We start from the raw sequence: 20,951 nt of genomic DNA, 5'->3' as shown, positions 1-20,951 counted from the left end.
GGGAAATGGCTTGGGACATCACACAAAAACTCATATGGTTGAAGAAACTGTCTTAATTTGTCTGGCTTCAGCAAAGCTGGTCAGCAGCTCTGCTAGGCAGAATGGGGTTGGGACAGGAAACCTCAGCATTTTTGTATTAGGGTGACCAACCTTAAAATAGTCGTGTAAGGGAACGTGGATTGGTCTGCACTGCCCCATGGCATGCCTGGGCCATTCCCACAAAGCTCATTTCTCCTGCCTTCAGTGCAGGCCCTGAGAATGAAACAGTTTTAAGTGTGAATGGGTGCTAGTAAGCGAGTCCTAGAGCCTAAGAATGACTCAGGGCATGGAGTCAGGACCACCGTCAGACCTCCTTGCCAAATGTAATGTGGTCGGTGCACATAGAGCAGGAGCCAACAAGCAGAGGATGAAGTTGGTGCAGGAGACATTATAGTTGGAGCGGAGCTCCATGCAGCACAGACCCAAGCACAGCTGGGAGAGCAGGACCCCCTGCCTACTGCTCTCCTCCCCCCGCAACAAACATGGGCAACAAGATGAGGATTCGTGGGGAATGGGTAGAGCCCTGGCTCCCTTAGATAAAGGCCAGAAGAAATGAGATAGCCCAGTTGGATAGTAGAGGGAGGAAAGAGCTCGTCGTGGTGAAGACATTGGACTGTGACCCAGGAGGTTGGGGTTGAGTCCTGGCTCCGCTATGGGCTTGCTCTCTTCAGTTCTTTGTCTGTAAAATGAGGGTAATATCATATGTCCTTTTTTCACGCATGCTGTACCTTGGCTATTTAGACAACTGTTTACTATTACTTAGATTACAAACTGTTTAGGGCAGGGACAGACTTTTACTATGCATACGGACTGCGATTACCAAAATGGACACCACTGGAAAATAATAAGCAGCAATTGTCCCCTATTTAGGCCTGCAATAACTTTCTTCCCAGCAGGGAGCCTTGTAGGGCTCCTTGGGCCTGCTGCATGCTAGATGACCTCCTCCTGTGGGAAAGGCCTGGGGCTGAAACATCTCATTGACTCATTAATGCTTAACTTGAGATATTTGAAGACCTGTACTTAAATGTTTGTGCTCTGAGTTTCTCAAGTGGCAAGGAGAGGTGAGGTACAAATACCAAATAACCCCATTGCTGCCTTTTACCCGAACATGAACCTCTTTAACAACTTTCCTGCAAGCATAATACAGAATGTGTTTTCTTTCAGCTATGACGAGTGTGTGGGACCAGGAGCAACACAAATATACATTCCTACAGATGATCCACCACCTTACTCTCTGAGAGATCCTTGTCGAAGGAACGACTTCTCTATAAACATTAGCTTGGAAGAGGAAGCAACTTCTGGGACTACAGGACAGGCTGCTAACTACCCAGTCAGACTGCCGGACTTGCAGCAGCCCATCTCATCCATTTCTTTGTCATCTCTCACCCTGGAGGCTGCCCCTCCCTACGAGACTGTCGTATGTGAACAGAACGTCCCCATCCCATTGGTGCCAATGGATGTACTGAAAAATTCTTCACCTGACTACCAGACCTTTCTCAACCAAATCATGTAAATGAAAGTGGCTCTTCCCATCATACTTCAGGGGGAGTATGACCAATTGAGGTGGAAAAAGAGGTTTCAGTGGAAGAATAAAATCTGTAAAAGTTTTACCTATTTTATATCTTATGTGGGGATGCAATGGGATTTTTTTAAAAAATTTTTACAGCAAATTTTGAAAGTTTCAGTAAACTTTCATCTCTGAGCTTTCAGTTGTTCCCGACTTGTTACACAGAAACAACTGCAGCATAAAAACAACAGCGACGTGCAGTGAATCCTACCCTTTCACAGCATCTGAGAACACAATGAAGTCAGCCACTGTTACTGTAGATACATGTTATCCAGTCGAGCCTATGTGTTGATTTTATGGTACTTTGCATGTTGTAGAGCAAAAGGAGAAAGAGCTTTGTGTTGTTGTTGTAGGCGTCAGTACATTTCACCAAATGTCTTAGTAATAAGATATAAAAACTAGAACTTTAAAAGCATTTTTCAATTAAATATATTTCAAATAGACATTGAACAGTGCCTGGAGAACGTGGTTGTTAGCACCATACTGTGAACAGAAGGAAGGAAAGGGTATTTTGCTGTCTATATGGTGGTCTCACCCATGTTATTTATGCCTTTCCAAAGAGTGCCCTTTCCCCTTCAACAACAGTAAAAGCAGGCTTTCTAGAAATAGCAGCATATCCCTGGAAATACTAAGCATCCTCCATCTTTCTAGAAGCTCTGCCTGGGGTTGATACCCATGGGGTTGCTATCACAGCATGATGACTAGAACTAACCGTGGCATGAAGTATTTTGAAATCCTAAGGCTAGGGACAGAATTTGCACACAGACTGGTTTTGGTGATCAGAAACTGGTTTAAACCTATAGCAGAACAGAAGTTCAGTGCACACAAACTGCTTTCAAAATGGCCAAAACCAGTTTAAGATAAACCTGGCTGAAGTAGTATCAGACTTAACTGACTTGGGTCAACCCGGTTTATGCAATTCCTGTCCCAGACCCCTTCCTTGTTCAAGTTAACATACAGTCCCCCAGCGTCCCAGGATGCTTTGCAGCCCTGGGTTATGTTGTCTGCTCCAGGGGAGCAGAGACTGCCTTGCCCGTCTGCTCCTTAGCCTGCTTCCTGCCTGATTCTGTTGACCCATAGTAACCGGAGGGCAGATCCCCTAGCCAGGGTCTACACAGCACATGGTGGGGAGGGAAAGCCCTGTGGTGGAGGCTTTTCAACCCTCGGTAGCCCTCCAACCTCCCCCTTCCCAGCTGCTGATTGCTTCAGCAGCTGCTACAGGAGGGATGGAGAAGTCCTCCCAGCCAGGTGCCTGCCCATGCAACCCAGCAAGGGGGCACCAGGGAGCTCCTGCCTTGGGGGGCTTCCCCCAACCCCAGCCCAGGGTCCCCAGGCCTGGAGCAGCCCCAGGGAGCTGAGGGTAATTCTTCTCCTCCTCAACTGCTTGCCTTAGCCCCTGAAAGTCTTGGGTAGCCCCAGGGAGCAGACGGAAATTCTCCTGGTCTTCTGCTGCTTGTTTTGCGAGTCCGAGTCTACGGCAAAACTAGTTGCAGGGGAGTGGAAGAATTTCCCTCTGCTCCCTGAGGGTGCCCTGAGCTACCCCTGAGACTCACAGCAGCTAAGGCAAGCAGCTCTGGGGTTTGGGAGGGGAATAATTCCCATAGCACCCTGGGGCTGCCCCCAGCTTGGGGGCTGGGGTGGGGGGAAGGACCCTGAGGTGGGGGCTCCCCAGGGTACCTATGCTGGGTTGCATGGGCAGATACCTGGCCTGGAGGACTCCTTTCCCCTCCATCCTGGGGCAGGAGCTGAAGCAATCAGCACCTGGGAAGGGGAAGGGGGTGATGCCCTAGCTCCCCAGGGCTGCCTGGGCTGGGGGAAGCTCCAAGGGGAAGGATCCCCCAAGGTGGGCCACCACTAGGACAGGAGCCTCGTTTTAACTCCCTGTGGGGGGGAAAGCAGGAGGTTGGGGATGCTTGGCCAGGCTGGCAATGGCCAGCAAGCTGGGAGACATGCTCCAGTGCCCCCTGCATACTGGCCTCAGTGAGTACAGGCCTCCCCTGCCTTTCCCAATTGAAAACTGAATATCAGTTCAGTTCATTACCGGTTCAACCTACACAGTGTAGAGGAAGCTGCCTAGATTGAATCGATTCTGCCTCGGGCTTTCTGATCGTCTGTACTTAGCCCAAAAGGTATTTTCATCCCAATTCTCTTGGTGCAAAACCGTATCTCCAGGAATTAACTTGTCTCTTTCTCAGTTATAAGCCAGTAGTGGGTTTAAAGGATCATAACCTTTTCCTCTAGTGACTGCCAAAGTGTGAAGTGTATCAGGACTTGGCATGCATAATGACATTACAGATCTTACATACCTTGTGCAAAATTATTTTATTCAGTTCTGATCCTTTTCACTGCAATGTAGCTCTCCATAAATCTAGCATCTGCACTTAGTTCTTGTACCCCCATCCGGAAAATATGGATATATTCTACTAATGACAGCACAGGAAAACTCTGTAAATATGAAGGTTCAATTTATTATGGCTTGGTGGGTATATAAACTCTGCCTAGCTACAGATCCAGATCTTCAAATGGTGTAAGTCATTGCGGCTCCCTTGAAGCCAGTGTACCTGGCCCATTTTCTTTAAATCTCTTGCAAATAATTCCATTCAATTTTTGTATTGGCAAAAAAGACTCTCAGCTGAATATCCTGTTGGAAGGACAAATAAGTACTAATTAAAACCAGTAGTACATTAAAATGACGGAAAATATCATCCAAAGCATGAGAATCCCAGTTAAACTTCCTGGACATGATGTACAATTTTCAATTAGAATCAGCATACAACATTCCAAAAACTGATACAGTTTTAATTAATATGAAAGGAAGACAGTAATTTCATAGCTATTTCTGCTCTGTAAATTATAGCATTACTGACTGAATCATGTGTATGAAGTGTCGGGTTTTTAGCTAGAGCCTCATAGAGGCATGCCATTAGATAAATAAGGCTAGTATATAGTTTGCCCACTGATATAGAGAACTCATTTGTGGTTCAACAGGATTTTTTGGCCTTCACAATATGTCACACCCAAAAAGAGATGTAAATTAACAATCCTAGCTGAAACTGCTAATGGGCACTGGCACTTTGCAAAAACAAACAAACAACAAACCCTAAATTAAAACATAAGGTACTTTTATTTATAAAGTAAGTATGAAAATAGGTTTCTTTTTCGGATATAAATATTTCCCAACAGGCCAATAAAATCCACCATGCTATTGTATTGGGAACAGAGAGAGAAACTTATAGAACCAAGTAAAAACCAAAGTGAAATGAACTAGTTTATGGATCTAATGCTAACAAAAAAAACCCTGCAAACTGCATGAACTAGAGCGGGGTGGGCAAAATGCAGCCCAGGGGCTGGATGCAGCCCACCAGGTCATTCTATCTGGCCTGAGGGTCCCCTAAAAAATTTAGAAAATTAATATTTATCTGCCCCTGGCTGCCTGTCATGCAGCCCTCGAAGGCTTGCCAAAACTCAGTCTGCAGCCCTCTGCCCAAAATAATTGCCCGCCCCTGAACTAGGGTCTTCCACCTTTATTTATACTGGGCTTGTCTACATGTTTATTAATGTGCCGAAATTACAGCACATTAAGTTTAGTGCCTGTAACAACAGGTATGAACTTCATACATCATAAATTGGCACTACCGTGCAATAGCGCCAGCGCACACTTCTCTGTGACGCTAATGCCCAAAAGACTAATTCTATGGCACATGAGCACGGTTTTTGCCTGCTGCACAAATGAGCAACAGAATTAGCCTACTGTGCATTTAGAGTCTCATGTAGACGCCCCCACTGACTACGAGCTTGCTTGCCAAGTAGGCCTGCTGGCAGTAGGACTAATGGCAAAAGGAGATTCTACCTAAGGTACTGCTAGAATCAGACCCAGTGAATGAACCCACTTACCCCAGATGAAGGTGGCAAAAACTGACCCATTGGTAACAGAACTTAAAATATAGTTCTAAAAAAAATTATTTCCATGTTTTAGCTGTGAAATGGTGTTCCTGCAGCATGCTTTTTCCCTAGCTAGCCGAAGCCAAGGACATTTCGCACATGATAGGTAACACACAGCTAATAGTTTTTAAAGTATATGATTTTTAACCTGCCAGTGTCGCTTTCATGCATTTCATTTCCCTCCATTCATTTTCCATTTGTAGAAAAGGGCTAAGATTTTTCAGCAATCTCATTTTAAGCGGGTTACTAGTAAAAATGGCAGAGCTGTATTTTGACTGGTAATAGAAATGTCCCCAGTGCTCAAACTATAGAAATCTCTTGTCAACCACTAGAGTTAAAATATCCTTGGTGTGCTAATCTGGATTACAGATAGCAGATTGTCTACAAATAGCTGTCTGCTCCCCCTTGTGGCGTATTGTTTTATAAAATAAATTCCTCTATTCCTCAGACTATGTAGACTTCACTCCGAGAGCCTAATCTCTCAAAAATATGTCCAGCTTCTTTGCCAGTGAGGGATACGGAAGCCAACAAGAACATCAGTGTCTGTGTTCATATGGAGCACAGAAGCACAGCGCATACTTCGCCTGATTTGGGCCTTATTGGGCGCTGTTTCTCATTTACTGTAGTATTTCTGTAAGTAACATAGCACAGTGTGCATGGTAGGTCATCTTGCCATACAGTTACTTTAAAGAAATATTTGTTGTGACAAAAAAATTGCTTCGGTTAATAATTGTTTAAACTTGGCTACTTTAAAAAATTGCCTCCAAATTAGAAGTATGAATGTGTAATAAATGTTCTAAATAACTTTGCAATAGTATCCCAGCAAAATGATTTGCAGGAGTGATTTTTGGTAACTTGTGCATCTTCTTATTGACATAACATATGAAAGCTAAACATTACTAGTGTTAGAGTATATGGTAAATCCAGATGGAAACAACTCAAATGCTATTTTGGCCAGAAAAGTCTGTAAACAGAAGTTTGAATGCAACTGTAGCATTTCTGCAATAGATTCTACTGCCATTACCAGCGTAATGCGCTTACTGTAATTTTTTTTACATGATAACTTTACATGATACAAATTTTTTTCTCGTTTCTTTCAATAAAGGTGTAACCTAACTCTTACTAAAGTAAAACCCTGATAGTTGACTCTATCCGGCTGCCAGGCTTTGCCTGAAATCCTCACACAACTTTGCACAGTGTCCTGCGGGCTGGAGGAGAGCAGGACATGGCCCTTTTGCTTATTGGAACAGCATAAGGAAGAAAAAGGTTTGGGGACACTGTTTCTTGTTGTTCACATTGCAAGCCTTTGTATTCATCTCTGATTGGGGATTTTTTTTAAATATCCTAACCTTTGAAGACAGAACTTTTAGTAAAGAATATACACATGTATATCCTGGAACCCCTTTGCTTTTTATTGTCTGTGCTGACAATTTGTGGACTTGACAAATCCTGGGCATAAAAATATTTCACTTTACACACCCTCAGTACAGGGTAAGGGGCAAAAAGTGCAATCTGACCCTCTCTATGGGGTGCTGAAGTCATGGCTTAGAGCACAGGGAAGAGGCAGGCTCCATTGGCTGTAACCGGGGGCAGGAAAAGGAAAATAAAAAAAATTGAATCTATTCATCATCCCCAGCACCAAGAAACACTGAGAAGAAATGTGCTTCTCAAATAGGCCAGTAGCAAATAACCTCACCCTAGAGCCTTGGAAGAGCCAATGAGGGATTCACTCCGAGTCCTCTTGCCAGTGCTGAAGTCAGCGGAGAGTTGTGCTACCGCCCAAAACAAGCACTCGCTGTAATCGCAACACAACTGGTCAAATCCTCACCAAGGGCCTGACTCCTGCATGCACTGGTCCCCAGACCCAAGCCTTTTCACCTACAGGAGTGGCTGGTAGGTCTTGCTGCTGTGCCTGTCAGCTTGGAGTCAATGAAACAGCTTCTTCCAGGACCTGATCTCAGTCTAGCTGGTTTTTGTTAGAGCCTTTCCACAGTAGACAGAACTGGACCCAGCCCAAAGCACACATCTGGTCCTATAAGAAATGAAAATGTGGCTCCTGTGTTACGCACATTGTACAAACCCCCTCCCGACGTGCCTCTTGCTGTCTGACCTAACAGATGTTGTGAGCAGCTGTGCGCTTGGGGAAGTCTGTTCTTTTGTCCTGAGCAGAACAGTAGCCACGGGCCCCGATTCATGACCAGCGACAGGGCTAGCAGCACCTCTTCTCTTCCCTCAACTTTCCCGTAAGGCACAAAGTCTCTGCCCCTGAAGAGCTAACCATTTCCTAAGAAGAGGAGGGCAAGGACACAATGCAGACAGAGTGATGGAACGTGGCTCTGTGGCTTTTGAAGGCATTTTGGAGCATTAGCTAGTTTTCCAATATATCTAATGGTAGTCTTACTGCTGTATAAGTCAGCTTCTTCAGCACAGCCCCAACTTCGGACAGGTACACTTCTAAGTAAGTATCTCCACCTCACCGGAGAGAGACAAGTGCCTGGAGTGATGGAAAAGCACATTACGCCGAATACTGAACACGTGTAAGGAATACCAGTGGGTGCCTGGGATGATCAAGTCAATTTGTTCACAGCCCATTTTTAGGATTTAATTCCATTGCTTTATACTAGTCTGACTACCGCATAAATGGATTTCAATAGCCTCTGCCAGCATAAAATCATCCAACGTGTGTTCTTCAAAGGTAGTACAGAATCAGGCCCTCTGGCTGATGGCTCAGTTCAGCTCCAACATGGTTGGGCACAACACCACTTACAGTCCATTGCACATTTTGCTTAAATAAGCAAGAGCTGAATTAAATCCGTTGTTGTGTCTGAAACACTGTTCTCACCCTTCTGGGAAATAATGACCAGGTTTTTGCTTTGTTGTGATGTTTGAAGAAAAAAAAATACAATAATCATTGTCGTAGTGACAGGAACTTTGGGGAACAGTTTCTGGAAAGTAGTCGGGCTTACTGATATTTTCAGGTGGGTTCTCACTGCTGCTTCACGGCAGAAAGGTCATTTTTGCAGGTGTTACTGCCAACAAAGAACAAAGTTGTGATGGTCACTGTAGGAATAAAGGCACTGGGTCAGTTTTCCTCCTAACAGGATTTTATTTTGGCAAGAGGCTAAAGCCCAATTTATTTCTGTTTCACAAAAACTAGATAAGAAATCAAGCAACGAGCAATGCACAGGCTGAACATCAAGAAAGTGAACATCGGCCTGTGGAACTGCTTTTGTTTAAAAAAGAAGGCTTCTGATGGGGAACCGTCCAGTTTGGAGACTGACACAAGCCCATGGGTTGTTGGTAGTAACTGAATCCTTACCAAGTGTGTCCCAATGTATTTTACAGGGGTCTCATATGTTCCTACAAAACAAGATTGTTAAGACTTTAGGACAAATCTTACAAAGGCAGGAGTCGAAATTATTTTTTGCCAGATATTTTAGAGTCTATGCTAGAAAACATTGTAGAAGAACTAGGGGTGCACCGATAGATTGTTGGGGCCGATACCGATGGCCAATTTTTAAGGAGGCATATTGGCCAATACTGATCCAATTTCCGATACACAGCCCTGCAGCTTGAAGAGCAGCGTCTGGCTGGTAAGTCTGTTGTGGTAGAAGGAGAGGGGGAAAGAAAGAGGTGTTGTGGGGAGGCAGATCGAGGCCCCTGCGGTGAGGGAGGGAGTGGAGCTGGGGTAGGTGCTGCCCAGGTGGGGCAGGGTCCAGCACAGGATGGAGCCACGGCTCATCTGGGGGCCACAGAGGGGGCATCTCCCACCACTGTGTGCACCCCGGGAGCACACTGGGGGAGTGTGCCCCCCGGATCTACGTGGGGCAGGGCAGGCTGCAGCTGCAGGCTGGGACCAGGGAGGTGCCAGGCCCTTCCTGGCGGGGGCTGGGCTGGGCTGTGCTCAGGGTGGGCAGTGGTGGTGCTGGGCTTTGGAGGCTGCAGCCACCCCAAACTCTACTGTAACCCCCTCAAATCTCCCTTCCAGCACCACTGCTGCCCACCCCGAGTGCAGCCTGGCCCAGCCCCTGCCGGGAAGACCCCCACACCTCCCCAGCCTTAGCCTGCAGTGGCAGCCCACCCTGCCCTGTGCAGATCCAGGGGGCACACACCTCCCCCCCATACCTCCCCGCACCCATGCCCTCCCGGGGTGTGCACAGTGGCAGGAGCTACCCTCCCCTGGCACCCCCAGACAAGCCACTCATGACTCCATCCCACACCCCACTCCACCCCAGATGGGCAGCACCTGCCCCACTCCCTCCCTCACCATGGGGGCCTCGATCTGCACCCTCCCAGGCCCTTTCCCTCCCCTCCCCACTCCCGTTCCACCACAACAGACTTACCAGCTAGACACAGCTCTCCAAGCTACCGGGCTGTGCTCCTCGTTGCCTACATGCTGCGCTGCGACTGTGCACATGCACGAGCCATTTATCAGCCACATCATTGGCCACATCAGGCCAATGTCTGACACAGTCAATTTTCTTTATATTGTTGCTGATCCGATATTGGACCGATGTATCGGTGCATCGCTGAGAAAACAGTGACTTATATTACTGGCAGCACCTTATGTGCATACAAACCCACGCAGCTTGGCTTTATTGCAGAGCCAACCTGACTCCTTGGAGCTGGAGCAGAGCAAGATTCTTCATGCTGCCCTGTGAACATGCACCAATCCTGCCCCAACAGGCACAGCTCCCTGGGTGTGGTATATGGGTCGTCTCTCTTGCTTTTTCTCTCTCTCTCATCCTCATTCCTGGCCTCAATCTTTCTGCCAAACTTATTCTTTCTAGGCTACATCAGCTCTTGCAACCAGTTCCTAACACCTCATCACTGGTCACCATGGATCCTGGTTTTCTGTTTAAAAATTGCAAATTCTCTAATAAAAATATCACACATTCTCCGATTAGAAAACCTAAACTCCGCGTTTTTCCACGATTAAAATGAAACGTCGACAGACAGACAGACATATCAATTGAACACAATGTTTTATTGATATATTTACAATTTTAAAGCAATTTGGAAGCCTATCAGTGCGCCAATCTCTATAAAATAAATTTTAAATACAAGTTTCGGCATTTCATTTTGGGGGTTTTATCATGGAAAATCAGAGCTCTCCCTGCCCCCTTCACTCACCAGGATATGGGTCCAGCTGTGACTGTCCCCCCCACTGCTTTGTGGTGCTGAGCAGCCCTGATACATCACTGCCCAGCCATGCAATTACCCCTCACTCCCCACCCACAGCCCCCTGGGCCCTGCTGGTGCCCCTGACTACCCACCCACAGCCACCTGGCCCCTCCAGCCCTGCCAGAGGGGGTCCCCAGCTGCCAGGTCTATGGGACCAGGGACCCAGGTTCACAACCCTCTGCCTCCCCCCCAGCAGCAGCACCTGAGCCCCAGCTGCTACCTGTGAGATGTAGTGGCTGCTGCAGCCAGAGCAGAGCTCAGAACTCCCTTCATGGCTGGAGCAAAGACTGGTGGCGGGGTAGGTGCATGTGGGCTGGCATCTGCAGACTTGGGGCTCCCCAATGTGCTGCCCTGTCCCCAGGGCCTCCGTGGCCCAGCAGGCAAAACCCAGCCCAGCAGGACAGAGCAGGGCAGAGAGGGTCAGTGCCACTACCAGGAGCCCTGCGCATTGCCATGGCTAGGTGCCCCCTGCCCACCCTGCAGCAACGGGCAGCACAACTCTGTCACCACCACCGTTGCTGCTGGGTGGGCAGGGGGCACCTTGTCATGGCAGCATGAGGCTCCTGGCAGCAGCACCGAGCCACCCCATCCCTTCCCTGCCATGCCAGGTCCCACCCACTGGGCTGAGGAAGCCCTCCAGGAGAAGGGCAGTGGGGCAGGGAGCCCCAAACTTCCAGTGGCCAGCCTACATCCACCCTGCACACAAATCTGGGGGCACATACCTCCCATTCCTCCCCATGAGTGTGCACAGAGGCGGGGAATCAGCCCCCCTGCTATCCCCTGGACGAGCCACTCGTGGCTTCGTCTTACTCCTGGCCCGGGCCCTTTGGCTGCGCATTCCTGCCCTGCACCCAGACCCCAAGCCCCAGGCACCACACACCACCCCAGCTCACTCACTACAGAGACCTCACTCCCCCCCCACCCCAGCTTACCCGTGAAGAGCTGCGGGAGCTGCTCTCTAGGCTGCCTGGCTGCCACATGCATGTGTACACACATGCATGCACATGGTGCCCCCTGCTTGATCGCCCTCCTCCCACTCCCCCCAGCCCCTTGCAGGCCAGAACTTTGCAAACCTGAAAAAGGAAATCCACTGTTTCCCACATTTTTCTCCTTAAAGAGAGTAAATCTGTGTTTCCCTGCAGCAAACAGAAAACCTGGACCTCTTCTGGTCCCCTACAAGGGAAGGTGAGGGATGGGGAGTGCCCCCCCCCACTCCACACACATACACACACACTGATCCTTCATTGGGATCAATAGTAGCCTGCTTACGGAGCAGTGCAGCAGAGTTGCACATAGGCACACCACTCACAGCAGTGCCATACATGACCTTCGTATGTGTGTACAACACTAGGGGAAGAGACAAAGAAGTGTCACAACTGCCACCGCCTAACATGGGGGCGGGCAATTATTTTGGGCAGAGGGCCACTTACTGAGTTTTGGCAAGCCATCGAGGGCTGCATGACAGGCAGCCCAAGACAGATGAATATTAATTTTCTAAAATTTTTAGGGACCCTGCAAGCCAGAAAGAATGGCATCTGGCTTGCAGGCTGCATTTTGCCCACCCCTGGCCTACCATATGGTATGTTTTTCCTACAGCAAGATCAATGGTATCTATATAGCCATTACCCAGCACAACTGCTAAGTAAATCATTTCTGATGACATTTCACCTCTGGGACCTTCAGAAAGCACGTGTTCATGAAAAGGCCCCCAACATAGGAAATCAGGGGCCAAGCCATTGTCGCAATGGGACAGAGATATCTTTGTGCGTGTGGGGAGCAACAAAGGATCGTGTTTTTGAGCCTAGGATTTGCACAAGAATCCAATCAAGGGAGACAGCATTTGCAAAGAGACAGAACAGGAAAACAGTCCTTTGGAAACAGTATCTTTGCAGAAACCAGAATCACCTCTAGTAGGAAATAGGCCCACTAAGGGGCCCCAAACCTGGTTATCAGTGAATGCAATTCCCAGGATATCAGTGGAGCAGTGTCCAATTGCACTAGTTCAATATTTGGCCCGCAAAGTCCTGCTAGACCCCCAGAAGGCAAACAGACGGTAGCTGGGGAACCAAATTGGGGCAGATCCCGATTCCAACTGCAAGCATACCAGAATTCAGACAGCTGTTTTATCCTATAAAACTCCAGGTGTTGGCTCGAACATCCACCCAAAAGCTAGATTAGGCATCTTCCCACAAAGGGGGTAGCAGGAAAGAGACCCCTAATTCAACCACTGCCTGCACTCTCATCCTGGAGATAGAGAGGCAGAGTAAAACAAACAGCATCCAAACAAACAGCAGAAGGAAGATGCTGCAGTAGCCATTTCCTTATTTCAGGCAATAGCAACACCCAGTTTTTAAAATGTTTCATAAGCTAGTGCAGAGTTTCTGCCCTGCTGCCAAAGCCCAGAGAACCTGTGAGAACGGAGATCCAGCCCGGCATGAAGATCACACGGTCTCGTTTAAATGTGTTCATTGTCAGGGGCAGGCCCAGTGGCTCCCAGCGTGGGGCCCTGCACCTGGACGATTAGCAACACCTACCGAGGGTCATGGCACGGGTTGCAAGGACAGGCAGGTCAGAGCAGCAGGGTACTCTGGTCTCATGGTCAGAGTAAGAGTGAAAAGTGAAGCAAGATCTCCAATGTAGCAGACTCTGCTGCGACGTTCCTTTCCTTTCCCTTCCCGTGTCCTTGTGACAAGGTATTTAGCACAATTCACAGATTTCACTGGACTCTGACAGGCCGCACCATAAAAGATGGGAAGCAAAGTGAAGAGGGGCAAGCAGAGCTCTCTCTCTACCCTCCCTGTGCAGACCTCCGGGTTTCCTGCACTGCTCAAGCATTGTTCAGGCCACTTGGCTCTGGTCCCTGCTCTGCTTCAAATAAAAGTCAGCCAGGTTTCTGCCTTTGCAAAGGCTGCGGGACCCCTCTGTTCATAGCTGCATTAAACATGGGGCTGAGCCCAAGCCTGGCACCAAAAGTGCAGTGGATTTCAGCGAGTCTATGACATGACCACAGCAAGTGGGTTTTGAACAAGTAGTGTTATCTCTTCCCAATTTAAAAAGGGTTCCCCATCCCCAGCCTCTAGCAGACCCTCTCCCATAAGGTTACAGGCCATTAGACTCTTTTTCCATGCAGTAGGAACTGTCCTATTATTTTTTTTCGGGCGTAACTACGGCTTTCAGCATAGGGCAGCAATAATCCAAAGTGCTGCCCTGGCACTGCCCCAGCTGCAGCAGTCGGAGCAGGGTGTGTGATCACGAATGGGAGAGAGCCTGAAAGCAGGTTTCGCTTTTGCTTTGAGGCCGGCGACTTGGACTTCCTGGTTGCACAAGAGTCCGTGCAACTTGATCCCTGATTGACACAGAGGGCGACCACTGCCTTCCCTGCAGGGTCTGCAGCAGGCCAATGACAGGTCAGAGACGAGCCTGAGCCACTTCCTCGTTTAGAAATAATCCATCCCAGGGCTTGACATTGAAGGAGCAGGACTAGGTAGGGAGAGGCTCCTAAAACCATGAAGGAGCTGAAGGGGCCAGCGCCAGCCAGGCAGGACCTTCTGATGGACTATCTCGCATACTATGGCACCAAGTGGCTGGAAGGAAAACTTGTGGCTTGCAATGAGACAACGATCAAAACAAAAGCCAGACACTTCCTGGAGGGTGGCGAGTCTTTTAGCAGGTTTAACTTCTATGGCATAGCAGAGAATTGCTTCAAGATGAAAAAGGAGCAGGGAGGCAACACTCTCAGAAACCTGATCAAAGCTTTCGAGTTCCTGGAGCTGCTCTGCGTCAACCTGTTCCTCTTCCCGTGGAGAAAAGAAATCAAGTCGCTGAAGGTAGGCTACTGAGTGGCACCAGGGCTGTAGCATTGAATTAAGCAAGCTGGGGTGGGAGGGGGGAATGAATTGTTAGCATAATGCTTCATTCGAAGTGCTGCAGCCTAATGATTTTGAGCCAGAGCCAAATTCTGAAGTCCAATGGTAATATTCCCCTCCATTTCAATGGGCAGACAAAGGTGGGATCTGCAAAAGCACCAAACTCCCAAAGGAACCGATACGACACCTGGCTCACAGAAGAGCCCTAGCTGCACCTTCAGGCACCTCGAACCTTTGCAAATCTGACCTGTGAGACTTTAAATGAGACTTGCACAAAGCATCCAAGTCACTTTTGAACATGGAGCTGGAGCTCCTAATTCACTTGGGTGTGTCTGGAAAACTTAATTTAGGTTGACCGGTTAGTGATAAGGGGCAAGCACATTTTATGCTGTTCATGAGCTAATAAGGGAGGGAGAGCAAAAGCTACAGCCAGTCCCATTAGTTTGATCGTAGGGAACGGACTGTTGGTTCCTTTCAGATGTTATAGCCGCACTGCAGTAATGCTCCACAGCAAAAATACTGAAATAACCTCCCAGCTCTCCTTGATTTGTTTTAATGCATACTAAGTTCTCAAGGGATCAGGTAATTTTATAAAGTCATCAATTTAAAAGTATGTGGTCCTGAAGCTGCCATATGACTTTGCATTGCCCAAGCTGTGAATGGTGCTTCATTTTTGGAAGTGTGTACAAAATACAACTAAAGGCAAAGCAAGAACAGCACTTTGTATTACCACAGCATCCTTCGTCTAAGGATAAGAAAGCATCAAGCCAGACACACATTCATATCACGTGAGCCAAGGGGATAGGCAGTATGCACCAACCTAGCTAGAATCAAGCAGGAAACCATTGTGGTCTGTCTCCCCTATGCAGGAGTGCCTGAATTAGGTCCCACTGAGGGTAGGACATGTCCTTAAAAAACAAAAAACACCAAAAAACAACTAATCCAGTCAGGATTTTAAATTTCCCAGTGATGGAGAATTCATGGCAATGCTCGTCCAGTTAATTACTCTCACTTATAAAAATTTGTGGCTGCTTCAGAGCTGATTTCTGCCTTTGCTTCCACTGCATAATTAGCAGCAGTGCCCACAGCAGCAAGCTCAGATTTTAGGAGCCCAGCTTCAGTAACATGCCATATGCTAGTGAAGCAACTCGCGCAGCAACCTGCCGCACCAGTATAATCCTTCAGCCCGGGCTGCCTGCACCCAGAGAAGCCAGGTTCCGGTTCAGGTTCAGCTTCCCCTGAGAAACCACCATCTTAGACCCCCATGCAGAGCTGGAAACTAAATCCATTGCCTGGCTGATCTTGAGGATCCCTAGTAGTGAGTCCAGGGATTTAAAATTACAGACACCTTTACTGAGGGAGAGGGGAAACTTGAAGTATGCTTGGCCAAGCCAGCAATCAGCAAATCAGGTTGGACTCCCACCTCCCTAGGGAAGATAGTGGCTCCCACTGGAGTTCCCCAGTGATGCTGCTGCTCTCTGCCTTTTCTGTGCAAGTATTGAGAAGAATTGGTACTAGCTCAGCTCATCCATCATAGCTGCCCCATCTCTAATCTTTGGAAAAGACTGCCCCTATGCAGTGCTAAACCTCAGACCTGCTGCTCTGGCAGCCTCACCAGCACAGCGCCTGGGGGACCCTCGCCACGGCGCAGCAGACATGCTGTCACAATTACAAGAAGGGTTCTGGATTGCCTTGACCTGGTGCTGGTATCACTAACTTCTACTCCATGCCCCCTTGCAGGGAGAAGCAAAGAGTAGACAGGGGAAGCACAGCAAGGCCTGTAAACCAGCTCCACTGCTCTTACCGGGGTGGGGGAAAATCATCTCTGTTCATGCAACACAGGAGTTTCAGGAGTCCATCCAGGCTGCTGTGGTATATGGCATAAAGATACTTGGAATTAAAGCGCCCCTTCAGGCCCTGGATTCTGAATTCATTACATTGATCATTTTAGGAAAAAGATAACCTGCTGCTCATACATCCATACTGTTCTCCAGGCATATATATATATATACACATTTAAAAATGTCAAAGGCAGGAGATAAGGGAGGGCTGAGCACTGCCAAAGGGAAAGGTAACTGCCAGCCTGAGGGAAATAGGGTATTAGCAAGGAAGAGGCTTGCAGGAATACAGAGCCTAAAGAACTGAGAAAAGTGATACAGCAAGTCCAAAGAAGGACAGAACAAGAAATCATCCCCCGCCCCAAAGAGCTTACAGGCTAAGATTGGGGGACAACAACTGGACAGCAGCTCGTAAAAGCAACTGTCAACAGCATTTACGTTTAAAGCCTCAGACCAGTGGTTCCCAATCCCCGGGCTGTGAAGGGTTTGCTGCCGGTCCGCAGGAGGGTTGGCTGCCGGGCCGGAAGTCCAGAAGTGACTGGCATACTGTGAGCCAGCAGCCAACCCTTTTTTATACGGGTACCTGGTAGGCTACGGGGAGTCTTTTTATCCGGTTGGCTGCTGGTCCGCAGTTTGCTGGTCCACGGTCACTTCCAGTCTGCAGTTTGCCGGTCCTCAGCATAAAAAGGCTGGGACCCCCTGCCTTAGACCAATAATTTTTCAAGTGACAAGTAATTCTGGCAGTTGCCATTTTAAAGGAGCCCAGCTTGGTCTCCTCAGAAAGTGCTAAGCACCCATACTCTTAAAAAAAAGAAAAAGACCCCTTAGTCAGACCCCCAGACGCTGAGGCCAAACCATTTGAGTCTTAAATCAACCTCTTTCCTATTTTGCCTTAACTAGTAGTCATCTTGTTACTGAAAAGCTAACCCTTAAAGAGTTCGGGTCAACATCGTCCTTAATGTGCTAGGGATTCAGGCTAAAAAGCTCCTTTTCCTTTCAAGATTAGAAGCATATTGCCTCGTGAAGCTCAGAAAACTGAACATTATTTCCTGGGCCGCAGCATAACAAGGACATCATTTTCTGTGACTCATGCTGCTGTGCATGCAGCCTACACACAAAACACGCGTTCGCATCCTCTAGGAGAGCGTTCGCTGCGTTGATGTAAGGAAATCCTTTCAGAGATGGCAACTTAACTCCAAGGAAGTGAAGGGCAGCGGGAGGAAGATACACTAAACTGTGAAGCAAGAAAGTGATGTAATGCTATCACAGATTAAACAGTATGACTAACAGGCTGAGTCACTCTGGTCTATTCCCTCAGGAAAAGCCCAGACTTCAGCAATTTATTTCAAGATTTATTTTTTTTTAATTTAAATATCCCTTTTTTTTTTTTTTTAAGGAAGTACAGTAAGAGAAAACTAGTCTAAGCTGACCAAAAAGATGTCCCTTTACTGCTTTCCAGTTAGTGAGGCAATAGGCTAGGGCCTTGGCTGGTTTAAGGAGCGCCCTTGAAACCAGTTTCTTGAGCGGTATTTCTCTAGAGGTTGCCAGTGTTGTTTGTAGGACATGCCTCAACTCAAAATTTAATACTTGGCAATGCAAATGTGGGGAAATAGTGTTTAAAAAATTTAAAGTAAAGTAATTTGGAAGTGGCTGAAAGGGACCTTCCCCTTTATGATTCACCACACAGTCCAGCTGTTTTTCACCATGTGTTTTTTCAGACATTCACAGGTAATTTTGTCTACTGCATTCAATCCGTGCTCCCAGAGGATGTTGTGAAAACGCTGCTGGAGAAAATTGGCTACATTGCAACAACAGCAACAGAGTTTTCGCTTGCGGGAAAGATAAATGAGGAAGAGACAAAGCAGACTGCATTTGAAATATTCCTTGCAAGACTCGAGTGCGAAATGATCCTCGAAATGACAAACGAAGAAAAACACAGCGATCTCGGGGACATCTTACAGAAGAGGGCACAGATGCATTGGTGTCAGGAAGATAATGAGGACAGAGCGAGTCAATCCCCCGAGAGCGAGAACTCTGAAAACCAAAGAAAAAAAGAAAATAGCGAGACACCTTCATGCCTTGCCACTCAGGAAAAGTCTTCAACAAACAAGGAGATATCCTTTGAAAGTGCTGGAAATAGTAAGATCAAAGAGGAATTCAATTGGTTAGCATCCCCTCCATCCACTCACACACTTCAGGGATGCCAAAGGCAAGGCAAGGGCTCCGTACGCTCTCATCGAGAGCATTCAGACAGCGAGGACTTCTTGAAGAAATACAGTGACATTGTCATAAGACACAAGCCTATTTTCAATGAGAATCTTCCTCTGACAGCTTTTGAAAAGCCACGAGACAGTCAGAGCGAAGAACGTGTTTTGGCGATCGCAGCACAGTCGACAACAGGCAAAGTCAGTCCCACTCCTCTCTCACCAGGAGCAAGCGGACCACGAGCCTTTGCAATATTTCATGACACTGATATTTATAAGGTCCAAGAGATCCCAGAAGAAGCAATTGAAGCAGAAATTAAGGATGCCATGGGCTGCATGCACCCTGATCCTGCAGATCAACCCAAGGAGCTCAAGTCCCTGGTATATAGCAATTCTCTTGGTACAGAACACAGTTTATCCAGGGAAGAGATAGCTGCCTGCGAAGTGCCTTCATCCTTTAGCAAACAAAAGATCAAGGAAGCCAGAGAGGAAGGGTTGATGTATCCCATGGAGGAAACTGCACAACCAGAGTCTATAACATACACAAGTAAAAATGATAAGGACATAAGAGAATGCAGTAGTACCAAAATGAAATGCACATATGCAACGAATGCCCAGACTGCCCAGGTTGACCCGTCCTCATCAAGACAACTTTGTCATACACCTGCGGCCACCGAGTATCCCATCATTTGCTCTGAGAACAAGAGACTCTTAATGGATGCGCCCGGTACACATTCAGCTCCAGAGGGCATCAGACACATTAGAGAACCGCCACACCTCACTTACATCCCACCTCAAAGTATTGATGCTCAACTTCCAGGAGGTAGCAACCCCACTGCGCATGGCAGAAGGAACCTCTTAGCACCTGAAGGAGGCTCTCTTGAATCCTTTTCATGTGACACTGTAGTGAACTGTGAGAATTGCACTGCAAAAATAAATGAAACCAACCCTGAGGACTATGTGATTATCAACAATGATGACCAGTAAGGCATACAATGCACACAAGTCTACCAGTGCTCTTCTCTCTTGCTCTGCAACATACCTGTCTTTCCAATTACTGTCTTGCTTCTCTTTGAGCAAATATAGTTAAGTCTGTTATATCAATAGTGTGCGCCCTATAGTAGTGAAGAAAGGACCATTAAGCATTGGCTTTCACTTCCCCCTGCTTCCCCCCCCACCGTGGCAACACGAGCTTAGGGTCCAAGTCCTGAACAGTCTTTAAATTATGTGGATATAAAGCATGGCTATATTCACAAATGTATTTGATGTAAGGTCAGAAGTTAAGCATCCTCTGGAGATGCTGCACCTGCCTTACAACAGTATTTTTTTTAAAACGCGCACACTGCCACTTTGTAGCTCTTTGAAACAAAAAAAAGTGTCCTTGCAGCAATGCAGTGGATTTACATCAGCAAAAAAATAGGGTCCAAAATAGGTGTGGAATAAGAGAAACAAAGCTTTGAAGAGGAAGTTTTCTGTTTATAGCTTCCACTGTGTCCTGGCGGAGTCATGGCTGAAGTGTTTTCAGTTGTTCATTATATTCCTGAGATGTTTTCCATTCAGCTAATATTTCTCCTGCCATTCTCACCTGAAAGATTAAGTTTAGGAAGTTTGTGTAGATTAAAAAATAAAAACAAAAACCCCAGAAAAACAAAACATGGAAACCACTACTGGTAGAACAAAAACTCTTAAGACTTTTTCAGATGTATTTTTGCATTAGGAGAATCTTTGTGGTCTTCTCTGTATACTTATTGTAATTCTACAATAACATTTGCCTTTGGTAGCACCTTAACAAAATAAAACAATCAAAAACAGTTGGGTGTCTGTGGACCAATTCTGAAATTTGATTCCCTTACTTAGAACTTTGTCTTCTCAGGATCCCACTGAAATCAGGGGGGCTTTGTCCAGGGAGAGGGATCTGATGGCTGGATTGGGACTTTACCTAGGTCTTGTCAGCTGCAGTTCACCTGAGCCCAGGAGGACCACAACCAACAGCACATAAGGGAGCATCACGGCTAGCGTTCATCTCAAGCCACCTCTGAATCCCCAGCCCAAACCACCAGAAACAGCTGAGGATGGCCTTCAGCATGCATGTGGAGTGAGGCTCAAAGCTATACTACTAAAGCTATAATTCATAGATTCATAGATGTAGGGTCAGAAGGGACCTAAGTAGATCATCAAGTCCAACCCCCTGCCCTGGGCAGGAGAATACTGGGCTCAAATGACCCCAGCCAGGTAATTATCAAACCTCCTCTTAAAGACCCCCATGGTAGGAGCCAGCACCACTTCTCTTGGAAGTTGGTTCCAGATCCTA

General features: G+C 47.3%; 2 protein-coding genes across 3 annotated transcripts in view; both read left to right on the top strand.

Moving 5' to 3' along the window:
• BEAN1 (brain expressed associated with NEDD4 1) overlaps window positions 1-6,681 on the top strand; it is a 119,958-nt gene extending 113,277 nt beyond the window's left edge. For both annotated transcript variants that reach the window (XM_014595617.3, XM_059713885.1), the window contains one exon: window positions 1,204-6,681. In XM_014595617.3, the coding sequence (XP_014451103.2) occupies window positions 1,204-1,552 (349 nt within the window). In that variant the 3' untranslated portion in view covers window positions 1,553-6,681. The remainder of the gene's footprint in view (window positions 1-1,203) is intronic.
• Window positions 6,682-14,165: 7,484 nt separating this feature from the next.
• LOC102565681 (uncharacterized) lies at window positions 14,166-20,451 on the top strand. The gene is made up of 2 exons (XM_006269829.4): window positions 14,166-14,559; window positions 18,155-20,451. The coding sequence occupies exons 1-2, from the start codon at window positions 14,239-14,241 to the stop codon at window positions 19,625-19,627; spliced, it is 1,794 nt and encodes a 597-aa protein (XP_006269891.2). The 5' UTR covers window positions 14,166-14,238; the 3' UTR covers window positions 19,628-20,451.
• The last annotated feature ends 500 nt before the right edge of the window (window positions 20,452-20,951 follow it).

The sequence above is a fragment of the Alligator mississippiensis genome, chromosome 10, assembly GCF_030867095.1.
Source record: "Alligator mississippiensis isolate rAllMis1 chromosome 10, rAllMis1, whole genome shotgun sequence".
NCBI classification, from domain to species: Eukaryota; Metazoa; Chordata; order Crocodylia; family Alligatoridae; genus Alligator; species Alligator mississippiensis.
Note: the sequence above shows the minus strand (reverse complement) of the source record. Positions and strands in the feature narration are given on the sequence as shown.

Excerpts from the sequence above, each read along its gene's own strand:
- LOC102565681 (XM_006269829.4), top strand. The coding sequence starts at position 14,239 with ATGAAGGAGCTGAAGGGGCCAGCGCCAGCCAGGCAGGACCTTCTGATG. Across the intron at positions 14,560-18,154 it reads AAGAAATCAAGTCGCTGAAG|ACATTCACAGGTAATTTTGT; the intron begins GTAGGCTACTGA and ends GTGTTTTTTCAG.